Genomic DNA, 25,851 nt, shown 5'->3' on the forward strand with positions numbered 1-25,851 from the left:
TAATTTTCTGTATTTTATTGAAACAATATGAACAAAAAAAACAACAACACTGCAATTAAATAAAGTTTCAAACAACTCCCATGGCACAGATTAAAGACATAGAAGTGATAAAACGAAGCCAAGCCGAGGGGGAGGGGCAGCACACAACATGTCGTCGCAAATGTTTACTTTGCAGTGTCGGAAGCGTTAAAACTACTCTCTCATTCAGTGCACGTATTAACAGGTTTTAACAGGCAGCGAGCGAGAAAAGCTGAGAAATTTATTTGTACAACCATTTCCTTCGAAACAATTCAACTAAGGTTGAAATCCTGGGGTCAATTTAAAAAAAAAAGGAAACGAAAAGGCAGGGCTACAAGGCGGATACAGTGTGTTCTCTATGTGAGCCGCTAACAAGAAACACATTTAGGCTAGCAACACAAACGACAAAACAACTCAACAAAACAGATCCACCTTCTTTTTTTTGTTTTGGAATGGGTTAAACATTACAGTCACTCACATTATTATAAACGCACTTCAAAAGTTAAAATCCCCCCCTTTCGACAGTGGCACGAACCCCTCCGCTAAATTTCACAGATATGTATTAGCATCTCAGTGTTAGCGCACGCAGGGTGGCTAGGTGCTTCTTCTAGAATTGCCCTATCATCAAAACCACTATAGGCCACCCTTCATACGGTCGGCTAAACTTCAGCAGCGCAGGCTTCAGGCGACGGAGAGAAAAAGACAAAAAAAGAAGAAAAAAAGCCGAAACGGTGAACATTTTTTTCCCTTTGGTTGTTGCGTTTCTGCTAGCGTGGATGCTACATGAGAGAAAGTCATTACTTGCGAGCTGCATTGTCTATACATCCTGTGGAATTTGGAACAGACGCTCTTGGTTTCTTCGCACCGCGTCGCTGCGTTTCTAACGGGCATGTCCCAGCGGCCCTTCTACGCGCCTTAAAGCAACATTGCGTAACTTTACTGCGCATTAGCCGACGACGAACCTACGCAGAAAAAAAAAGGGCACTGGCTCTGTATCTCGCGATGGACACGAGAAAGGGTCTATGCACTATGATAGTACTTTTTGTTGTAGAGCGTTTTGGCAAATAGGAAAGTCCAAAAAAAATGTTTTTTAGCAGTTTTCGTTTTACTATGTGTGTTTAGTTAATTATGTGTGATTGTAAAGCGCTTTTGGGGTATGTCGAAAGGTGCTACATCGTTTATTCGATTGGGCTTGTACAATTTGAGCTGTGCAATGTTGCGTTAACATCGTCCGTATCAGAGACGCCATCTTGTTCGGGGTTTTTACAATGTGTTCACGACGTTTTTCCATAACGTGCTCCGAAGAGACAGCCTGCTAATATTGGCCACTATTGGGTTGGATTGGACCTAAAGGGCGAGAAGACAAGAGTAATACTATGTTGGATGCATTTTGAAAAACGTTATACCAACAAAAAAAAACATGACATTGAAGAAGACAAATTGATGAAAAAGTAAAATTGGGACTGTCTTGTCGACTTAAGGCACTTGGGAGCTTGGTGGAAAAGGCGCGGCCAGGCTTAGAGACGGTGAACATAATTACAAATACACTGACTACACTGTGTTTTTTTTATGACAGTAACAGAGAGAGAACAAAGTACATCTGGACAATCCTAAAAGTTTAAATTCCTGCCGTTAGCTGTAAATCTACTTTCAACAACGTCACAAGAAATGTAAAGGAAAGAGGTTCTGACTCCTATTCCCTTTCGGCACTGTATTTTGAAAGTCCTGAAATTCTGACTGACTTCCTGTCGCCATCTTGCTGTGGGACAATGTCTGTGGGATGTGAGAAACGTGGGGAGGATTTGATCACGTATTTGTACAAACGGATCTCCTTCTCCCCGTAGGCAATGAGTTTAGTCCCGACATCTTCTGAGTTTCGTTGTGATGATGTTTTCAGTCCAAAATTAGGTGTGTTAGGTCCTGGTTTAGTCCTGGTCTAGTCCTGGTCTAGTCCTGGTCTAGTCCTGGTTTAGTCTTGCTTTAATCCAGAAGAAGTCCTGGTTTAGTCCTGGTTCAGTCCTGGTCTTGAGCAATCTTCTTTATCGACGTCACATTTCAGTAGTTTCAGACTTTCCAGAACTTGAAGTGCTCGGGCTGCTTGGCCGACTTCTTCTTCAAGGGCTGTGGGAAAGACAGACATGGTTAGATCATGATTTCATACTCTGGTGATTACTGGGTTACAAGGGAAAAGAAAATATTGGACTGTTTGTCCATTTAGGGCAGCTTTTTAGTTTGAGGAAAAACTTTCTCTCTGAAATAAAACGTTTGGGAAGGTTTATTAGTTCAACACAAACGCATCTTTAGCAATTCATAATGATGTTCATACATGACAACACACACTACTGGTTAGCTGTCTTTTGAGCAGAATTTAGTTACAAATAATTTAAAAAATGCCCAAGAAACAACACCAAAACAAGACCCCATGTTGAACTGCGACTGACATGGTCCAAATGTTTGCTCTTCACTATGATACCACTTAACAGGAAGCAGAATGTCCCTTCAGAGTCGTGATTGTTGCTAATGCACAAGATCTTTTTTACTAAACATTTTACAACAGCATGCATGTTAAACACTAGTAAAGTAAGGTTTCTGTGCAGTGTATTAGATGGATAGAAATGTAATAATGTTGCCTTGACATTGCCTTATACCTGCATCATAAAAGCCTGCACTGGGGGCCCACTATCACCACTTTACGCCTCTGAACATGAGAGAATGAGACAAGTTTGAGAAGCCACACAGCACCCACAAGAGACAGAGTTATGATTCCCACACGCATACGTTATGTTCTTAAATTAAAACATCTCAAAACTCTGGAGTCATTGTAAGTAGTAATTAGTCGGTTTGATTCATACTCTGAATACACACTTTAATTATTTTATTTGTATTAGTGATCAGTGGAACACATAAAAGAAGATTATTCACTATTTAATTTGCCCAAATCATTTGTATTTGGTCAATTAAAGTATTTTTCTGTCAATAATTAGCATGAATTAGTATTGGCCTTCTAAGCTTGTAATAAAATGGTTTTGATTTTGTGCTGAACACGTTGGACGGTCTTCACTCACTCATATTTATCATTATACAGTCACGACACACACGGCTCAAATGGGTTTATGTGACTATTGTTATTGACAAATCTAAATATGTATTGCACAAGCTGTTACATAATATTCGGAGCAGAATGATGAATAAAACTAAAGCACGCTCACTTCTGACAGTCCTATGGTTAACACTAACAGATGCAGAAAACCCCGGGGATAAAACCATTTAGATCCACTATAAAAATACATAAGCAGCAGAAATAGGGTCATTAGGATAAGTGGGCAGTTTGCTGTGGACCCTGGGGTGCATCGCCAGAAAAGAACACAGCAGTTGTCAGTCTATTACAGGACAGGGGACGCGGTACAGTTATGTATAAGTCAAGTATTAGCTTAAAAAGTGAACAAAATGTGACATTTACAGAAACCATCACGGTGTCTTTTTTAGACTTGGTGGCTTTTTTGCCCTTAGGAGGAGGAGCCCTGTGACAAAAAACACATGCGCATTAGTTCAACACGCTTCAGGCACGTCAATGCATTTCTCAGTCACTAGAAACAAAGAAGTGATACACACAAGTGATACACACAAGTGATACACACAAGTGATACACACAATCAACTGTAGCATCAACTTTGTTTTCCATGCAAACTATAGTACATACAGCCAAACATTTGTAGGTTTATAATAGTATTCCAATATAGCTACCCGTATTTTCCGGACTATAAGTCGCACCTTTTTTCATAGTTGTGGCCGGGGTGCGACTTATACTTATATTTATACTTATATACTTATACTCCGGAGCGACTTATATGTGATATTATTTGTTATTTTCACACTTGCAACTGCATTTCATACTCCAGTGCAACTTATATTATTTATTATGTTGTTTTTCTTCTTTATTATGCATTTTTTTGGCTGGTGCCACTTATAGTCAGGAAAATACGGTATTTCATTTGGTTTTATTTTGTTGTATATACGTTATATCTTTGTCAGTTTTGGAAAGTATATGTATTTCACAGATGGATACATATGGATATCAGTACAACCGGAGCAAATACTAGTTCTATCTAAAACAAAGCATGTACTTGAGTGTACTCACGAGTATTTGCCCATCCTTCTGACCACCGCGATGACCACAGCAATGAGGATGACCACGGCCAACAGAGCCCCGATCACGATGCCCGCCACCTGCCCTGAGCTCATGCCCTCTGGGAGCAGAGATGAAGACGGGTTACACTTTATATGTGGTAAAAGTATTTAAGATGATCAATATATGACAAGAAGAAGTAAACATGTAGCGTAGCCGTAGCGCCAACCTGGAGACTGTATCAAAAAGATGGTGTCAACTGGTAATAGGGAGGAAAATCTGTCCAACTGCACACAAGGACGTGACTCTTTCGTTTTTGATTTAAATGTTTTGGTTAAGTTAAAAAAAATAAAATGTAATTTAAGTCAACATATTTAATTTATTTAATCTATTTAATCAAATATATTTCATTAAATGTATTAAATGTATTTTATTTATTCATTTTATTTATTTTATTATTAATGAAGCATGAAAGCATAATATAGGTAGTATATAGGTATAGCATGGATTAAAGCTAAAAGGAGACACATTAGTATTGAATTACATCATAAGTAAATCATCATTTTAGACGTTGTTCATTGTAAACCGCAATATTGATCTAAAATGGCTCGGTATTAGAAACGTCCTGTTCAACGCTGCAGAACTGATAAGCCCCGCCTCTTCATAGTGGCGTTTCACCTCAACAAGCAGCAGATTGTCATTGACCTATTTTCATTTTTCATGTGCCACTAAGAAGATACATTTTTCAAATAAGCGAACTAAATTGATTAATCAAGCCTCAATAGCGGGACAATACAGCATAAATAAAACATGCATGAATCAAAATACAACTTTGAGGAAGCATTAATCATGAGGAAACACTATTGTAGCAGGGTTAGAAGCTCATTAAAGTTGATATAGCAGAATATGTCCCCTTTAAATAGCTTTATAATTAGCTCTGACATTTGCATTATACTGTATGATGGGGGATTAGTGAGAACTATAGATCATTTGGATGTCAGTGTTGTCCTCACCCTCTCCTCCCTCCTCCACCACCACGTCTTCCCTCGTCTCCACCGCGCTCTCTGCAGCCACCGTGGCCTCTACTTCCGGCACCGCCTCAGTGACCACCACCTCTTCCTCCACAGCCGGGGCGTCGGTCAGCACCACCTCCGCATCTGCCTCTACTTCTGGGGTTTCCGTGGGTTCCGGGACGGCGGGTGCGGCGGGGGCTTCCGTCGCCAACACCGGGGCGTCCGTCTCCACCGCGGGGGCGTCCGTCTCCGGGGCGAGCTCGGCAGCCTCCGTGTGCACCTCCGGGGCGGCTTCGGTCACCACCTCCTCGGCTGCGGCGGCGGGGAATTCGGTGGCCGGCGGGGCGGTGATTACGGCCGGTTCTTCGGCGGCAGGGGCAGCGGGGGCGGCGGTGGCCTCTTGGGCGGCCTCCTCTGGGGCGGCGACCTCCTCAGCGGCCTCGGTCACAGCGGCGATCTCCTCAGGCAGCTGTGTGGGACCTGGAGGCAAATAGAGAAGGCCTTTGAGCTTGGTGCTTCTTTTTTACGCAACCGGCTTGTTTTGAGCATTTCGTTGGGGTGAAGAATTACAAGCGGTGCAGTGTCTAGAGAGCTTTCTCCAGATTGTTATTTAGAATCTTCATCAGAAGCATCGAGCTGGAGGAGTTTTGGGAAAGAATCCACAACGTTTTATTTATTTATTAAGAATGAATGTACTTGGGCTTCAGAACTCCTCCCACGGACACAATAAATGGATACTTTTGGCACATGACACAAACCTCACCCATAATCAAGGACTGGACTCACATAAGAACAGATATTAGACAAATGGGAACAACATTTAGACTTATTTTTGGTTGTGATGTGTGTTCTGTGTTCATGAATATTTAAACATAAAAAACAATCAAATCAAATCAAAAATCAGATACTAGTATTCACACTACATTTGACCTTTGCATCATGAGTTCAAATCCAGTTCTCCACAATTTGCTTCATGTCCTTCCCCAGTCTCATTTCCCACCACACTGTTAAAAGAAGCCTACGGACCAAAAATCCTTAAAAAAAAAAAAAAGTACAAGACCACGTAAAGAAAGAAAGTACTATTATTTGTGTTAAAAATTAAAGGTCTAATTAAAAAAAAAGAAGTCATGCATTGGACCATAACCACCAGTAGAGGCACTAATGAGCCATCACTAGTTTTCCTCCTGCAAGTCATTCATCACGTCATTTCCCTATGAAGCGTTTCAATGTGCCTCAATAAGATATTTAATTACCTGGAAATGGAACAACCTTTAATTCTCTGAACCTCTGCTTATCTTATTAAAAGAAAATTCAATGCACGAGTCTGGATCATCAAGATAAAACACAGGAGCAACTTTCACTTCATGGGCTGAACTCAGAAGAACCCGGTTTAACTGCTGTTGATCTGACGACAATCACGGACCAACACCAATGTATTTCTATGGCTTGTACTGCAGAAGAACCTGGTTTATGGTTCATATCTCTGTCATCACTGGCCCTATATCCTATATGAAACAAACACTGACACAAAGTTAAACAGCTTCTCTATCAGTAAAAATGAAGTGAAATTACTGTTTAAATACTTTTTGACAAGCTCCAGAAAGTGGTTCTAGTTTAACATTTGTCTGTTGCTGTTTTAAGTTGATCTTTTAAATATGTGTTTATTACTATGTTTTATACTATTGCTAAATTACACTCATAACTACCGTATTTTCTGGAATATAAGTCGCACCTTTTTTCATAGTTTTGGCCTGGGTGTGACTTACACTTATACTTATATACTTATATACTTATACTCCGGAGCGACTCTATATGAGATATTATTTGTTATTTTCACACTTGCATTTCATACTCCAGTGCCACTTATATATGTTTTTTTCTTCTCTATTAGGCATTTTTTGGCTGGTGTGACTTATACTCCAGAAAATACGGTACTGTACGGTACTAATGGAACCACTTCAACCTACTGATTATAATGCGGCAAGGCTCACACGTGTATGTAGATTTAAAGTAAAGTTCACAATGCACAATGTAGTTAACTGGGAAAATAAATAGTTTGTTGCATGATTGTGTATTTTAGTCTTCTCCATCGTTCCTCTGTTCAAAAAAGACAAATCTGATGCACTGATGAGGACAAACTGGGAAAAATGTTGGTGCCCATCCCCAGCTCTTCTGGGTAGAATCAGTTACGACCAAACGCATTCTTGGAGCGTGAGTTGTGTAAGAGTGAATGTTTCTCTGCAGCGTTTGGCTCATAACGCCCGTGTGAGGGTGGGAGGACGAGGCCGGAGTGACAGGATAAACATTTAGACTAGATTTGTGACCTTATGACATCATCCCTCTGGCCTCGCCCCCTCGACCACCGCCCCGCCCTCCCACACGTGTGCTCCGCCCACCTCTCTTTTACATGTGATACAATCCCAGCGCTTCAGAATATTAATCTTGATTCGAGTCATATACACGGCAGTACTTAAAGGAGCTGTACCCACGTTTTTTTTCACCATATAATAAAGTCAAATTTATATTGCCCAAGTATATATACACTGTTAGCATGCTAGCTGTGGTTAGCTTTACTGTGACGGCAAAACTCGCTCTGGTCACAGATTGTTGTGAGCAGTGCTTAAAAACTGAATAATTATGATGCTAAGAATGCATTAGGTAAGTGAACAGTAAGATCAGGTGCAGTGCCTTTAATCCGGTGGAAACTACGTAGGTCAGAACCGAACACTAACCGAAAAGAGTCCTTGGATTTGTCCTGTTCTAGTCACGGTTTATGTCTGGTCCCGTCCAGGTTTAGTTCTAAGTTTAGTACAATATTTGTGTTGTGTTGTGTTGGAGCAAGTGTAAACCCACTATAGCGTCTCAATATGGAATTATTTTAAGATGGTCTCCAAAATTCTTGACCATTCGAGTGTAATTATTTTCTTTCGAGCAGAGAAGTTCGCTTTAATGTGGTTTTATTCCAAACTCAAGCCATTGTACACGTCAGTAAAGTAAGACAAACAATTATGTGAAGGAATTTAATCAAAATGTTGCGGAAAAAGAACTAAATCAATTGAAACCAGTCAAACTGCTCAACTCCTCAAATCAAGAGTGTAAATTGAAGTCAGATATCGGTGTAAGTCAGAAGTCTGGTATGCCACATCCTCTGCCTCACTTCCTCTGTTGTAAAGGGAGCTCCATAGCCTCACACATGTGTACTTCTGTGTACTTCAAATGGACTTTTACAGCAGTACTTTGGTTGGGTGGGGTCGCCATGACGTTAGTGAGAAATACCAAAACGCCTGAGCTGCTGTTGACCTTGTAATAATACCCCAGGAAGAGGATGTCTGCTGCCGGACAGTAATGTTAAGAAAAGAAAAAAAACAAAAAAACTGGATGCCATTCTTAAGGGCTGTTACACGCATTACGCAAACAAATGTGCCGTTAAGTGTTTGAATAACTATGAGAGGAATGGACTTTTTTATAGCTGTCCCCAAATATAGCCACAGTACAGGCAGTACAGTCGGACACTCGCTTTCATAGTCTGGACTCTCTCCCATTCAAACACAGACAAATCAAGTAAGTCACTAAGTACTCGTGGTGGAAGTTTGATTTTGTTGTGTACCGTTTTTTCCGAACTAGAAGTCTAAGTATACGTTTTTTTTATAGTTTTGGCCGGGGTGCGACTTATACTCCAGAGCGACTTATAATGATGTGATATTATTCGTATTTTTAAACTGACAACCACAAGAGGGCGCTCTAGGCTCTAAGCGACACAGAAGAAGAATCTGCATCCTCTTCCTCTGGAGTTTGTGGAGTTGTTTAGAAGTGACACAGAGGAAGAAGAATTCAGTGGATTTAGTGATTTGGGGTAAAACTGATGCTTTGCTAAACTTGTTAGCATGTTCTTTATGCTATAGTTATCTGAATAACTGTTCATATGTTACGTTAACATACCAGACACTTACCACAGTTCTGTCTGTGCCTCATGTAGCTGAAGGTGTTAGCGTTAGCATACGTCATGTAGCTGAAGGTGTTAGCGTTAGCATACGTCATGTAGCTGAAGGTGTTAGCGTTAGCATACGTCATGTAGATAAAGGTGTTAGCGTTAGCATACGTCATGTAGCTGAAGGTGTTAGCGTTAGCATACGTCATGTAGCTGAAGGTGTTAGCGTTAGCATACGTCATGTAGCTGAAGGTGTTAGCGTTAGCATACGTCATGTAGCTGAAGGTGTTAGCGTTAGCATACGTCATGTAGCTGAAGGTGTTAGCGTTAGCATACGTCATGTAGCTGAAGGTGTTAGCGTTAGCATACGTGCACCTATTCACCATGTTCTCTCATCTGTTAGTATTTTAAACTGCATTTCAAGATGAAATGTCTGGTCTTGGATTCTATCAAATAAATTTCCCCCAAAAATGCGACTTATACTCCAGTGCGACTTATATATGTTGTTTTCTTCTCTGTTATGCATTTTTGGGCTGGAGCGACTTATACATGGACAGGTTTTATCCACCGTACTTTCTCCCTTTTTTTCTCCCTTGTAAGATATTCAGAAGTGTTTGCTCATATAAGAAAGATAATTTGAATCCCTGCAAAAGTATTTACTGTATATGAATACACCGAATGTATGTCAAATGTTGAGAAAATGTTTAGTCATTTTTATTGTCACTAAACATACACAGGCCGCTAACCAATTTCAGCCGTGGCTTTCCAACTGGGGCAGACCACGCGTTGCCATATCAATGACAATAATATGGTTGGGGCCAGATCTCGTGCCACAATAAGAAGATTGCGCGCGCGTGTGGAACGTTTGACAAAAATAGCTAGAATTCTTTATTTAAAGTAGCAGCTATGCATTAATGTCCAGTTTAGTGGATAGATAGATATTGTTGTACACATTAGTCACATTACCTCAAACACAAGGCCCAGAGCAGGATTACACATTGAAGCATGGATTCTGTTGACATCATCAGTGGTCTGGTTCACCATCTTAAACTGCAGCCTCATTTAGTAAAATACAGACTCCATTTTACCCCGTCTCTCATCAAGCCCTGGACCCGCTTTGGAAACTAATAATTTCCCCCCAATAATTTCTCCTCCCTTCATCCGATATCCTCCTCACCACAGCGTAAACTCCAAACTGTCCTTCTAAGTGTCCTCCTCTCTCTCCCGATCCAGCGTGAGAACAAATAGAACAGAATGAACAGAGGAAATGACATAATGCGGTCCGCTTTTGGTGAGTGGTTCAGACAGTTAATAACAGATTAAAATAGCATTAAAGATAGTTGTGAATGGATCCACTGTTGTCACCGTTCTACGCTGGCCAAATGTAAAGGTTAAAGTCACTCCTACGTTTGCTTCTAATGATGTTGGTACCACTACTACTACTACTACTACTACTACTACTACTACTACTACTACTACTACTACTACTACTACTACTACTACTACTACTACTACTACTACTACTACTACTATTACTATTACTACTACTACTACTACTACTACTACTACTACTACTTTGTTCGTGTTGCATAGTATTGTACACAAACATAGCGTAACAAATCCATTCGCTCCACATTCAACAGTGTAAGCTCAAACACTGCAGGTTAAGTGTCTTGCTCAAGGGTGCAGTGGTTCTATATGCTGTAATGAGAGTGAGTTTAGCACTATGGACACTTTGTCACTCCCTAATACAAATATTATTACTTCTAGAAGTGCTACTGCTACTACTGAAGCAACTGCAAACATCGTCACGCCTTAAAGGACACATATTATGCATCATTTGTGCTGTTATTGTCCTTTAAAACCTGTTGAGTACCTGTACTTCGGCACGTCACGTTTGTATCCACTGAAAGCACACATTACTCCATGTCTGCGACGAGCCATGGGCAAATAAACAAAAGCTAGCTTGCCCGACGCGCTAATGTACCGGTGATGCGAGTGATTTGACGGCAGAAATACTCGTAATCGCCGCCTTTAAAAGTACACATTTCAGACCGTCCGTAGCCATAATAAACCCAACGCTCCAGCGATTGCGACCTCTGTCTAATCATCCTTAAAGTGGCCCCAACAATTGCTCCATTATGTTACGGTTCCCACAATTAGCTCCATGTGTCGTTTCCTCTGCTGTGACCAGGCTGTGCTGGTATCAGAGCATCACTGACCACCGGGACTTCCTCTGCTGCCCTTTAATCTGCCTCGCCAGTTTTCCTGAGTGCCACTGCCCCCCTCCGGATGCATGCCCGGAAAGATCGGAGGAGGAAGGTGGCGCTCTCTGCTCGCATTACGTCAGCTATTGTCCCGTTGCGGAGGCAAAGTAAGCTAAGTAGTACCACTTCACAGTAAGGTTCTGGGTTAGATTCCTGACCAGGCGGTTGTGCTCCGGGTGCTAAACGTCTTCTCTTGGCCGTCAGTGATGTATGAGTAATGTATATGGAAATCAAATTAAAAAATATTTCTGATTTAGTCCAGTTTCTGAGCATATTTACACCACAGTGCATCAAGGCGAGAAGCAGCTTAAATTAGGCTAAAAACAAAAGTTGCAAGCTGCAAAGTTTGAGTTGACACGGATCTTATTAATCTTATTAATCTTTAAAATGTGTTTAATAAGTATTCTGTCTGCTGTAACAAGAGCCTAAACATCCAAGTTTGAGTATATCGTTATACAAAGAAACATGAAAAAAAATGATCGGATTTGCCCGTGATCATCATGGCGATTATTAATCAGTGTATTCCAAGGGTAAAATTTATCAAAACAAATCTCAAAAATGAGGTTTGTCCCAAGATTATTACCATAGCAACTTCAGCGCTTGCACCAACGTATCCGGGCATGCGCAGTTCAAGAAAAGGCTACAAATTAGGCAATGACATCGACTAAAAAATCATCTAAATTTCCCGCTCTGGAGAAAAGGTATAACTCAAACGTGCATGAATGACTCTAACACACCTCCTGTTCTGTCTTTGATGGGAAAAACACACGTAAAACAGACAATGGGACCTTTAACCGTATATAAACCACAAAATGCCGCTTTGCAAACACTTGGTGCGGTTGGATCTGTCATCGGTGCTGTTGTGTTGTTTTCACAGACACTGATTCAGGAGGAGGGTGGGTGGGGGTGGGTGGGGGTGGGTGGTGCCGCAGAGGAAGAGGTGGGCCTCAGCCTCTTATCTCACATGTGCCGGCCCCATGTGTGCTGACAGCGGCGCTAAGTGACGCGTCTGCCCAATCCGCCGGGGACAACGTGTTTCAGCTTCCTGCCACCAGTTGAACACCATCTCCCCAACGTAATGGAAGTGTGTGGCTATAAACAGCCTAAAGTGGAGGAACGATAATATAACAATGCGGTAGCGTTAGGAAACGTGTTCACTGCATTTTAGTCATCCTTCAATTGCGGCGACTGGGACCATTTTCCAGAACATGGGCCAGGAGTACCTAGCTGGAGGGGCTGTTTGAGGCTGATAGAGGAGACTGGAGCACTGGAAAGACGCTAGATACGAGGAGATAATGCAAACTCACTCACTCAGGAACAGAGCCCTTCTTACAAATCACTTTACCTTTTTCCAATGATTTCCTTCATCGAATACCTTCATAACATGTTATAATCGCTGTGGCAACGATCCATCAGACCCTATTGGAAGTGTGCAAGAGTTCTCCTGCATGCTTCTTTACAGGAGGGGAAAGAGAGACAGCTGGGTCACATGAATTGTCCAAGCCCTCCTATAAAATGATAAACAGGAGACTTACGTAACGCTGAAAGGCAAAATACGTTTATGTAACTTCATTGTGACGGAGCAATAGCACTTGATCACTGTGGCTGTGCTGTGTCACGAGGGTCAACAAACGCTCTGCTCGCATTCATCTGGTGTCCTCACGTCTTACACAATGTCTGGAGTGAATATGGAGCGATACTTTAAAGGTTCTTCAGAAGTCTGGTGGCCTCATTCGCGACTACAGTCTCAGACACAAACAAGCGGGGCGATTGTGCCTGGTAGGATATCTAACTGTCTATGTTTTACACCTTGGAGGCATGTTATGTGAACGAATAAAGGCAATGAAGTAATGGCAATAAGTGATGTGGTAACAGCGGTCAAAGGTCCATTATTATGCATTTAAATCATGTAAGTGTGTATAAAAGGTCAATTATTATGCATTTAAATCATGTAAGTGTGTATAAACAATTTAAAGCTACTTCTATTATTAGTTTTGGAAAAAAAACACTCCTTAAATAATGCGATAATGACGAGAATGATTCTGATAAAGGTGTTTAAATTACTACACAGTAACATTATGCAGTGGGACCAACCATTTTGGCTTTCAAGGAGAAGAAGACAGTGGACTATTTACCTGTATTCCGCCTGTTGTTTAGATTTCCGGTTGAGCGGGAATTGCATTCACTTAAGTGTAGAACGAGGGGAAATTGCCACTGCTAAAATCTGATATAAAGTACATTTATTTGTTTAAAACGTTCTGTGCTCATGAGCATCAAGAAGTCGACACTGCAACAACTTACTTTCTGTCGAGATCGGCAGCACTATGTAAACTAATACAAGCTGAAGGAGGGACACAAATCATCGCCCGCGGCAACGTCCACATAGGACCTTTACACTTACATCATACACTAAACATACAATTTCTTTCTGTGAAGAGCCAGTAAGTTTTATTCCCATTTTTGTATTGGTCTTAATTCTCATATTTGTTGTTTATTTTGTACAGTATTTTCAGAGTAAAACACAGAAGCCAAGGCACTCTTCACGTCCTAAAGTATTTATCTATCTGGGCTGAATCTTTATTTTAAAACACTGGGATGTAGAGGTAGAAAACGGAAGTAAACTACATTTGAAAAGATTCACAATATGTCCCTCCCGTGCCCGGGCGCAAACGACCCGCGGCCCGGTGATTGCGGCCCCCTGCCGTAGACGATCCCCATCGCTCTATTCTTAGCCGAACCATCACCTGAGCTAAACCACCCAGGGAGCGAGTGAAAGCTAACATGTCAGCTTCAGTTTCCCGTTACGTGGAGAGCGTCGTCCAGAAACACGCCGGCCCTCCAAGAAGAGCACGAAAAGCTCAGCAGGAGAAACCAAGCTCTCTTTCTGAAGTTACTCCCCCCCTTTGACCTGTGCGGGGAGCTCAAAGTGCCCACGCAGCATTAAACCAGCAGCGCAAATATAACCAAGTAAATATGTTTACGCGAGCTTCCGTAGATCGCGAACAACGAACCATTCATGATTAATCGCCCTGTCAAAAACAACTTCCAATGCGATACGGCTCTCCGCCCTGGACTCTGTGGTTGTAGGAGTGTTCTCGATCTGAACAAATTGCATCTCAGTTTATGTTATGAGGTTTAAAGTAAGCGGCAGTAGCCTGACTACGCTTCTGAAGACATAGCCAGTCGATGAGAGAGGCGGCGGACTGTGGAGCGTGCATGCGGTCGCGCTGATGTAATTGCGGCTAAATTGACCTGACGCGCCGGCGAAAACGGAGTGACGTAAACGTTTCGGGGCACAAAGTCCTCTCTTTTAAGTGTTTTTTTTCTGAGTCAGAGGTGCTGAGTTATTCCCTCCTCCTGGTTTCGGAGACAGCTGGGTACACAGTAATAACAGTGGAAATACCCGAGAAGCACAGAGGTGGCTCGCTCCAATTCATGAGTCTTTATTGAGCTTTTAAGCACGCTTCACAACATATTCAGTCAGTGTCCGAGTCTGTTCCACTGCATGTTGTGCTCTGGTGGAAACCCGTTAACTCTTCGGTGGTGAGCCAGGAAGTTCTCCTCTGTGTTTTTAAAGTCAATACAGCTCCAGCGAATCAATGGCGACGCTAGAAACGTTTGATTTAAGCCTAATTCATCCACAAAGATGCCCCGCCCTACACGTTCTACGCCGTATATGGTCCTGTGGGTGACAAACCTTACCTAAGGTCACGTTGCTTCTAAAACGTTTGACCTGACACTTGTGGAGGGGGAGAGCATCCAGCACGTCTCAGCTCTTGGTTCGCTGTGACAACAAGTTTGAGTAACTGTAAAACGACAGCGAAAGAGCAAAGATTCCCGTAAGACTAAAGAGAGCAGCATCAGCAGCAGCAGCAGCAGCAGCAGCAGCAGCAGCAGCAGCAGCAGCAGCAGCAGCATCAGCAGCAGCAGCAGCAGCATCAGCAGCAGCAGCAGCAGCAGCAGCAGCAGCAGCAGCAGCAGCAGCAGCATCAGCAGCAGCAGCAGCAGCAGCAACAGCAGCAGCAGCAGCAGCAGCAGCAGCAGCAGCAGCAGCAGCAGCAGCAGCAGTAGGTACAGGGCGAACTAAACGCTCTTTGCCTTCAGACTAAATACAAGCTCCATGAAGAACCACAGAGGAGCCAGTGATGGAACTCTCTCTGTGGGAGTAGAACCGGCGACCATCATCCGTCACGATCCCTATCAGCCGCTGTCAGGCGGGCGGCGGTGAGGAGTGCGACCGTGCACCGCCACAGCCCAAATACTTTTCATTTACACACATTTGGAGGAGTGAAAGGGAGACTACAGAGGGATGAGTCAGCTGAAGCGCGCTTTTAAAACAAGCCCTCTAGTTATAAACCTCACCAAAATGTGGATTAAAAACATAAATACATCTTAAAGGCGATATAATATTATGTATTAGCCTGCCGGTGTGTGTTGCTTGAATATTTAGGAGTCAATAAAGACAAAAATAAAGCATGATTTGTCTTTTAGTAGTGATAAAACTAACAAATATTTTAGTAATCAACTAGTCAACTATTATTTTTCAATAAGTCGACAAGTCAAACGATTATTTCTTCTTGTACATTGACCCTTATTAATACTTGTTTTAACAAATAAAGGGTTGAAATATGATAACTACTTGAGAATATTTATGAATAGTGTATTATTGATAAACATAAGAGATTGTTTATTACTTGTTTTTGACATATTTTTTGACATGTGGTCTTTTTGTTTGTGTTTTAAGGTCTATATAGTCAGAATAATGACAAACGATCATCGAAATACAACTACGATTCATTCTTTTATGGCCGATTAGTCACGATTAGTCTAGAATTGTTGCAGCCCTACTTCTTATCATCTCACATCGTTCTTGGCGTCTGTGTTTTTCCGCTCATGAAAGTGAAAGTGCGTGTAAAGCGGAAAAATAAATGATAAACGTTCATCAACATCTGAGAAATGGTCTTGAATTGAGTTGAATTGAATGGGGAACCTGCGTCGTCATGGGAACCAAACCTGAGACCTTCTAGTTGTGCCATTGCGTTGTTGTTGTTGTTGTTGTTGTTGTTGTTATTATTAGTCAACACGCAATATGGAAGCTTATGTCTGCTGATTAAGCAGTAGAAATCATCATATTTGGAAGTAAAGCGGTACCACTTGATACAAAAGTAAAACGCCACAAAAACCCAGTTGTATTTTTTTTTATGAAGATAGAACATTATAGCACGAAAAGCTCACAAAAGTCAGTGGAACGTAACGTGGGCCCTTTGACCTCTCTTCCTTGATTGGGGGGCATCTGGACTCCATCAGGCCCAAACAGGAACACCATTACGGGCAGTGGACCTCCAATCGCAGCCCGTGCAACAGCGACGCGATTACATTCCACCAAAGTAATGACTCATGGCTGGCAGGGCAGCGCGCGCACCCAAATCTGACACAGTGTATCCTTTAAAGCGGTTGCTTTTCAAACAAGTCGATAACAGCCGCCCGTCGCCCCGGGAAACGGCGTCACAATCAGCGCTCCTCCAGCTCCCACACTTTACAGAGCACTCCCAGTTGTGTAAGAGGCCCTGAGTCAGCGCTTTGACTTTTCCACCACACGTAGGTGCTACAGACGGGAGACATCTGTACCTTATATACTCACAGGGCTGTACTCACAGGGCTATACTCACAGGGCTATATTCACAGGACTATACTCACAGGGCTATACTCACAGGACTATACTCACAGGGCTATACTCACAGGGTTATACTCACAGGGTTATACTCACAGGGTTATACTCACAGGGCTATACTCACAGGGCTATACTCACAGGGCTATACTCACAGGGCTGTACTCACAGGGTTATACTCACAGGGCTATACTCACAGGGTTATACTCACAGGGCTATACTCACAGGGCTATACTCACAGGGCTATACTCACAGGGTTATACTCACAGGGCTGTACTCACAGGGTTATACTCACAGGGCTATACTCACAGGGCTATACTCACAGGGCTATACTCACAGGGCTGTACTCACAGGGTTATACTCACAGGGCTATACTCACAGGGCTATACTCACAGGGCTATACTCACAGGGCTATACTCACAGGGTTATACTCACAGGGCTATATTCACAGGGCTATACTCACAGGGCTATACTCACAGGGCTATACTCACAGGGCTATACTCACAGGGCTATACTCACAGGGCTATACTCACAGGGTTATACTCACAGGGCTATACTCACAGGGCTATACTCACAGGGTTATACTCACAGGGTTATACTCACAGGGCTATACTCACAGGGCTATACTCACAGGGTTATACTCACAGGGTTATACTCACAGGGCTATACTCACAGGGCTATACTCACAGGGTTATACTCACAGGGTTATACTCACAGGGCTGTACTCACAGGGCTATACTCACAGGGCTATACTCACAGGGTTATACTCACAGGGTTATACTCACAGGGCTATACTCACAGGGCTATACTCACAGGGTTATACTCACAGGGCTATACTCACAGGGCTATACTCACAGGGCTATACTCACAGGGTTATACTCACAGGGCTGTACTCACAGGGCTATACTCACAGGGCTATACTCACAGGGCTGTACTCACAGGGTTGTACTCACAGGGCTATACTCACAGGGCTGTACTCACTATTACTTCTTGAATGTTCGCATTTTGACACAGAATCCTTAATAACGTGCCTAATTTATCGATAAACCGCTTCAATAGGACGCTTGGTTTGAAACATCCTGAAACCTTTCGCCGACGGAAACTTTTTGCGATGACCGAGCGTTTCTCCAGCATGTGTCTCGTATTTGGCGCATTAGGACGACTTGTTTCTGCGGGACGGGGCGGGGGCGGAGCCAGGCCACTGACCCGTCCCCTCACAGCGAGCAGAAGTGATGCAGGTATTATGGGCCCTGGGACGCAGACAGAGCTCATTATACAGACTGCACATGGGGAACAGGAGGGAGCGGGCGGCTTTACAAGACACGTGGGCTTTGTGAAGTGGGAGAGGAGACCGACCCGAGTCTACTTAACTTTAGCCCCAAGAACACAGCGCTAGTGTCGACTGCAAAGTCACTTTCAGGAGTTTTGCCTACGTTTGTCGGTGAAGGATTCGTTTGTTTCAGTCGGTTTTAGTTATTGGATTCGATTCGTTATGCTACACTGAGTCCTGAAAAGACCAGACTTGAGTTTGCATAAGAAACAGAAAAAAATGAAACAAAAAATAAAACAAAAATAGTAATAATAATAATTTTCAAAAACCTAAATAAATAAAATAAATAAAATAAATAAAATAAATAAAATAAATAAAATAAATAAAATAAATAAAATAAATAAAATAAATAAAATAAATAAAATAAATAAAATAAATAAAATAAATACAAAATAGAAATAATAATAATAATCCAAAACAATAATCCACATCCACCTGCAAAAAATTACAAAAAAAAATAGAAATCTAATCAAAATCCAGGCTGTTAATAGATAATATTAAGAGCAACATCTTGGACTAAAAGGACTAAACATGGACATTAACCAGGTCTGATCATAACTAATCCAAGTCTTATCCAAGACTAAACCATTAGCAGGCTAAAATTACGGCAAACTAAACTTTTACTTTACAAAGCTTCAAGTAGAACGTAATCAGCACCAAAAAAAAAAGCATAAAGTAAGTGTAAAACAGAATTAAACCTAGACTAAACCAAGACTCAGTTAGGACTAAATTGTCACAGAACCAGGACTAAATCAAGACTAAACTAAACCAGCAAATCCCTCTATAAAACCTTTAATTGAAACAAAACCAGGACTCTAGCCTACCAACATGTTTTCAATTATAATGGTTGTTTGCGGTAATTAATAAATAAAGTTGGATTTGCCTCTTTTTAATAAAAACTTTCCATGTTGTAGACACAGGTTAAAAAAAAAAAAAACAGCAAAGAAAGTCTATGGGTCTTAAAGGTTACCTAATACCTCTGTAATTCTCTCAGCTCAAAAGTCTGAGGACACAATACCACGTCTGAGGAATAAAGTCTGGCGGTAATGCAACACTCGGATGCCAACCGCCATAAAACGACAACAACAACAACATTCTCTCAGCTCCTGTAACAGATCGTCTTTTAGCGTTTTATGAGCTCACAAAGTCTCCAGTGAAATCCTGAACTTAATTAGGCAACGTTTGAATACAGTCAGCCAATAGGAAAACGAGTGGGCGGGTTCGGACACGGAGCCTGACAGCTCGCTAACCAATCAGAGCTCACGACGACTCTAAATCATGACCAAAACATGTGACCGTTTTGTCACTCTTTAGCCAAATTGGAATGTTTATTTACTGGGTATATGTTAATATATATAAAACTGTAAAGTAGAATGCTCTGCGACTCGCTCAGATGCAGTATTCCCGTACAGTATGTCGCGCTTTCATTAGAACTACTCCAAAGAGGTCATTTCATTTGTATTTCACCACAATTCTCATTATATTCACGTGAGGAATAAACAGCTTACAGGAACAATACATCTTTTGAAATTCACTATCATTGTTGGAGATGGATCAGAGCTTAAACTGTTGCGCGGCAGAAGGATTTGCCTGTCGTGGACATTTCACATTATGCCAGTCCCAAGCGCGGGGAAAAAAAAGAGAAAAAGACGACGACTGCAGATGATAAAAACCAACAGGAAGAATTTGATATTGACATTCTTGACCTCGATTGCATCAACAAAGAAACGGGAAAGAGGAGTTTACAACGGAAACGCCTCTACTAAACCTCTTGAGATATACAAACGCATCAAGTACATGGAGTATAAAGGCTGCTAAGTACACGCTAAGTCCCCCCCCCCCGCCCCGCCCCCCCGCGCTAACGCTAATCAAATGTTTAGCCCTAGCGTCACATGTTATCGTCCCCGCGCTAATGGAGCAGGCATGTCTAATGTGTAAAGGTTGTCGTTTAAAAATAGTCCCTGCCCCTTTTGGCTCCTCTTGTCCCGTACACTTGGGGAAAGAGAGAGAGGGAGAGGGAGGGGGATGGGGGGGGGGGGGGGCTAAGGGTTTTAATATCCCACCAAACATGGGAAAATGCCAAGGGGGAGGAGCCTGATCCTCTGACACATGTGGCGGGCAGAGGGTTGGGCGCCTCCTAAAGAGACACTTAAAAATAGACAGTCTGGTTATTATTAAACATAAAGCAGAGTACAGTGGTCCAGACAAGAGGATCTGGACATGGCCACGCCCCCTCTGCCCATTCAACTGACCACGACAGTCAGTGGAACGTATGTATTTGGGAAAGGTGATCGTGTCTACAAAGAGAAGGGGTAGTCATGTTAGAAAGGTGATATTTGACATACATACAATGCTTTTGTTGTAGGAGGGTCCATACTTCCTGTTTAGATCTGCAGAACTGACAAGCCCCGCCCCTTCGGCTTTTCCTTTAGGAGGACTAAGAAAAGTCTGAGGAATAAAGTCTGGCGGTAATGCAACAATTGGATGCCAACCGCCATAAAACAACAACAACAACAACAACAACAACAACTTTACATTAATTTGTTTCTATTAAAAATTGCTGCTATGTGGCGTTTTTGAACCGTACACATATGACACAGAGTAAGATTGAAGTAAATAGAGAGCACTGGGCGGAGATAGGGGGTAGGTGAAAACTGGATTTTTTTTTTGGGAGCGCTTAATGCCTTGAATGCAGGACAAAACAGGATCACTGAAACAAGCGTGAAGCTATCCAGATGCAAGTATGAGTGAGCTAATGATGAGGAAACTGTTTAAACAAGAAAAATGAATAAATAAATAAAAAATCAGGGCGGCACAATATATGGCAAACGTATCAATATCGCAATATCGGCTAACGCAATAATTGGTATCACAGCAAAGTTACATATAGTGTAATAATAACTGATTTTATCCATGGTTTTCCTCGTTAAGCCTATATTAGCCTTGTTATAGTCGACAGCGCAGTCCATATCGCGATCGTGTGCATCGCTTAGCTTCCTGTGATGGATCGAGATTGGGGCGAGGTTGCCTTGTTGTTGCTCGGGTGCGAGGTCAACACAATGGACCCAGTGTCACGACCACAATAGTGCCAGGAAGGAAGGAGTGAACAGATTGTAGAAAGATTGTCGACGGACGGAGAGAGCCAAGACAAAATCCAATTATTTATAAGGAAAGTAACTTGAGACGCCGACTGCTGCTTCCAAAATACAGCGTCCCGATTGGCGGTTCAGTCTCTTTCTCTCTTTCTTTCATTCTCTTTGGCTTTCTCTCCCTCCGTCTCACTCCTTTCTTGTGCTACGATCATGGGCTCGTTCCAGAAGGATATTCCGCGCTCCTCTTTTGTGCCGCGCCAAGAATTCGCGGCTGCAGTTGTGGGGTTGCGGTGCCGCGTTACATCACTCGCCCGCTCGTGCCGAGAATCGCCAAAATTTGGCCGGGGCCCGACGCAGACTCGGGACGGATGACGGCGTGGAAATAAGGGCCGCAAACGGAGAGGACGGAGGGAAATGTCTGCGAAAACGATAAATATACGGTGGATTTACGGTGGGCGACGCGTGGAGACGGGTGGTCGGGGGTGGACGGGGGTCAACGGGTTCGTGAGAAAAAAAAACGGGTTGCCAATCGTTAAAGGGGAAAGGATATGCGTACAATCGATGAATGAAATGAAAGTCGGTGGAAGAAACAAAACGATAACGATGGAAGTAGAAGTAAGAAAAGGCAAAGAATGGTTTGGGTTATTGTTTGTTAAGCTTCGACGAAATAAGTGTAGACTATAAAAAGGGCGTGTCAACCTGCCAAAACTGAATGCCAGAAGAAAACGTCACGCACCATAGAAAAACATGACAACGTTTATAGCAGATACTCCAAATATACCATTATAAACTGTCTGTTTTAGACTAATTGGTGAGAATAATCCAATTCCGGTCATCACTATCAATGAAATACAACCTGCAACCTGGAAAATAATGACCATTTTGAAGTGACAAAATGACACTTTTATTTGACAAGCAGTCGAATGTGAGATCGTGATTCCAACTTAGGTAAATGTATTAATAGAATCACGCTGGCGGTGACCAGTTCTTTGCCAAACAGCGCTTGGTTACTTATACCAGTTTAAACTCGAAGGTCAGCCAGATGGATTGCAGTTCTGCGCTCACCATTTGGCCAGTAAATCCCGGTTCTTTGATAAAACGTTAAGACAACTTGCGGCTCAAGAAGAGCGTCACGTCTTTGGGAGTTTCAAGAGAGCGGGTAGCAAAGGTTTGGGAGCAAAAAGGATAGCAGAATATGCAGTATTTGGCACCTCAAAGGAAAACACTATCATCAAACTTGATACATGTTTAGAACGAACACAACCCGTTTAATTTGAGCCTGACTAAACCCATTAACCACATTAGCAGCTTAATAACTTGTATATGTTCCCGAAATGCTACTTTTTTTTTTCAAAATAAGAGCCTGATTAAACCTATCTAACAGCTTATATTCAAGTTGGCAAAGGAAAAATTCAAATTGAAGCTGCACATTTGTTTAAAAGTAACCAAAGCCACCACAAATTCACACTTTTTCCCACCCCAAACCCAACAATCTGCAAAATTCTTACACGTGCAACAATATTTAACCCTTGAAATCATAAGTTTAAGTGCTGGCATCAGTTTAGCGGGGCAGGAAGGAGGGCAGACAAAGGGCGTGTATGATCCGGTGGGCACATGGACGCAGCAGCTCGACTCCAGTGGACACGGTGTACTCGGGCCAGGGCTGACAGCATGATAAATGAACTACTCACTTGCAAATGTGACCGCGCAGAACGGGCCGGCCAGAGCCAAGAAGAGCAGCAGCTGAAACTTCATTGTGTCTTCCGAATATCTTCTCTTTTCAACCCTGCGGTAAAAAGTATTTAGGAGGTCCCCCGTTGGCCCGAAGACGCTGGCTGAACTTCTCGGTGGAGTGGTGGTCCTTAAGAGGCGAGATTAAAAGTCTTCCGGGGAATGGAAAAGAAGTTAGTGAAACGAGCAAAAGGAGATAGGAGTCAGGAGGCTTTGTGGAGGCTGTGGAGAAATTGGACGAGCGCTGGTGGAGGCACAGCTGAAGTGAGAGTGAGGGGAGTGAGGGAGGGTTTGGCGCTCGGGTGGGATGGGCCCGTGTCTGTAAAGCAACAGGCAGGTTGTGCTGGAGGGGAGGGAGAACGGGGAGGAGGAGGAGAGGAGGAGGAGAGGCGGGGAGGAGGAGGAGAGGAGGAGGAGAGGCGGGGAGGAGGAGGAGAGGAGGAAAGGAGAGAGGGGGGGTATTAGAAGAACATAGAAAGCTGTAACTTTTCAGCAGACGTGTAGGGGAGGGGTAAAAGAGGAGTCAAGTAAACTACTCTACTTAAATAATTCATAGTATGTGTACTCGATCGTGTTTACAGTGCATGGCTTTTACTTTCACCTCGAGAGCAGGGATCTGTTCTTTCTTCTGAACTGGACTGTAAAGTAGAAGTAGTTTGTGGTGAGATTCTGCCTTTTGAGGTCAAGACGCAGCTTTGAGCAAACAAAAGTAGATACATACAATTCCTGATTCGGGAATTGCGACTGGTGATGCAAGCGCTGCACAACTCTTTATCAAAGTCGCAACGTTTAGAACACTTTAACAATCCACCAAAAAATATATAAGTAAAAGCCTCTTAAAGTACATTTTTAAACGGATACAATTCTTTTACTAGTAGTTTTTGTATATTCTACTCCTGTATCTGGACTTTTACTCCAGAAACTAAATTGAGTACTTCTTCCACCACTGGAGGAGGAGAAGAGAGAGAAGTAGATAAAAGTTAGTGGCAGAGAAGGGCTGCAACTATAGCAATTGTTTTGACAATCAGTTATTTGAGTGATTATTCTTTTGATTAATCGTTGATTTTGATTAAAAAGTTGACCCAGTTGAAGTTGAAGTTCGGCTGCTTGAAGTCATCTTCAGATGTTTTTCTCTGTTCTAACTACAGAGGGATCACACTCCTCAGCCTCTCCGGTCTAGTCCAGGTACTGGAGAGGAGACTCCAAAGCATAGTTGAACCTTGGATTCAGGAGGAGCAGAGTGGTTTTTGTCCTGGTCGTGGAACACTGGACCAGCTCTTTACTCTCCATCAGGTGCTCGAGGGTTCAAGGAGCCCAACCAGTCCACATGTGCTTTGTGGATCTGGAGAAGCAGCTGGGATGAAGATCAGCATCTCCAAATCTGAGGCCATAGTCCTCGACCTGAAAAAGGTGTCTTGTCCTCTCCAGGTGGGTGGGGCGTCCTTTCCCCAGGTGGAGGAGTTCAACTATCTCGGGGTCTTGTTCATGAGTGAGGGAAGGATGGAGAGGAGAAGAGGGAGTCCCGAGACTGGCACCATGGTAGGGCTGAACCACGCCCACCCTGTGTGGAAGACCTAAACAGGAAATGGACAGTTAGTTTAAGCAAAACTGGACAACTTTTTAGATGGAGACACTATTTTACCAAAGCAAGTAATAGCAAGACATTCAAAACATATCGGTTTGGATGTTGTACGTTGGAATTTTGGTAATGTATGCGTTCTGATTCACACACTCACCATAAAGATCCCTTCTACCCGATGAGCAAACGTGCATCGATGACATATGGTACACACAGAATGGCAGCCACGTCTTCGTCAGTCTGCCTCAGACTCAAGTGTCTAAAAAAAGCACTACACAATATTTATTTTAAGCGTAAATGATCAATTTCATCATGCAGGACACAATTTTGTAAAGTAAGCTTGTAGCAGGAGCTGTGTTCGCATTTCAAGTAAGTCAGACCTGTGCCAGTGCATGTTGGACTCGGCCAGGGCTGCCCTTTGTCACCGGTTCTGTTCATTGCTTTTATGGACAGAATTTCAAGTTGCACTGGGACGGTTTGAGCCGAGTGTGAAGCGGCTGGGATGAGAATCAGCTCCAAATCCAAGGCCATGGTTCTCAACCGGAAAAGGAGGCTTGCCCTCTTCAGGTGGGTGGGGTGTCCTTGCCCCAAGTGGAGGAGTTCAAGTATCTCGGGGTCTTGTTCACGAGTGAGTGAGAGAAGGATGGAGCGTGAGATTGACAGTTGGATCGATGCAGCTGCATTGGACTGTTGTGGGGAAGAAGGAGCTGAGTCGAAAGGCAAAGCTCTCGATTTACCGGTCCCCCCGGAGGAGTTGGAGGAAGTGTCTGGGGAGAGGGGAAGTATGGGAGTCCCTGCTTAGACTGCTGGCCCCCCCGACCCGGCCCCGGCAAAGCAGAAGAGAGATGGAAGCGTGTCATGGAATAAGAAGCTATATGTCACTGCCTTCTTACGTTTCATGCCTTCATTGATATTCTTCTTCTTTGAACAAGACAGATTCCAACAGAAGCCTCAGATATTACATTGTGATACTTTGCCGCTGTCGGACACTCTGTAGGTGAATGATGAGCGCGTAGGCAGTGATAGTAGGTTGTGGCGTGTTTGTGGTGAATGGAGAGCACTTTGAAGCGGGGAGAGGGGGCCGTGAAGGCAGCTGGAA

The 25,851-nt window shown here is 42.9% G+C and overlaps 1 protein-coding gene across 1 annotated transcript; it reads right to left on the bottom strand.

The window, feature by feature from the left end:
* Nucleotides 1-23,445, bottom strand: pdpn (podoplanin). The gene is made up of 4 exons (XM_072448725.1): nucleotides 23,134-23,445; nucleotides 5,158-5,637; nucleotides 4,157-4,265; nucleotides 1-2,139 (listed from the first exon to the last, which is right to left on the bottom strand). Exons 1-4 carry the CDS (start codon nucleotides 23,195-23,197, stop codon nucleotides 2,133-2,135), a joined length of 660 nt encoding a protein of 219 aa, XP_072304826.1. The 5' UTR covers nucleotides 23,198-23,445; the 3' UTR covers nucleotides 1-2,132.
* Between the last annotated feature and the right edge of the window lie 2,406 nt (nucleotides 23,446-25,851).

This window comes from Eucyclogobius newberryi, unplaced genomic scaffold, assembly GCF_026437365.1.
Source record: "Eucyclogobius newberryi isolate DKJ021-1_F unplaced genomic scaffold, fEucNew1.0.hap1 SCAF_17, whole genome shotgun sequence".
Lineage (NCBI taxonomy): Eukaryota > Metazoa > Chordata > Actinopteri > Gobiiformes > Gobiidae > Eucyclogobius > Eucyclogobius newberryi.

What these genes read in the sequence shown, in the direction of transcription:
- pdpn (XM_072448725.1), bottom strand. Translation starts at nt 23,197, where the DNA reads ATGAAGTTTCAGCTGCTGCTCTTCTTGGCTCTGGCCGGCCCGTTCTGC. An exon ending in CTGCGCGGTCACATTTGCAA is followed by an intron (nt 5,638 to 23,133) that starts GTGAGTAGTTCA and finishes ATTTGCCTCCAG; the next exon opens with GTCCCACACAGCTGCCTGAG. An exon ending in GGTGGAGGAGGGAGGAGAGG is followed by an intron (nt 4,266 to 5,157) that starts GTGAGGACAACA and finishes CTCTGCTCCCAG; the next exon opens with AGGGCATGAGCTCAGGGCAG.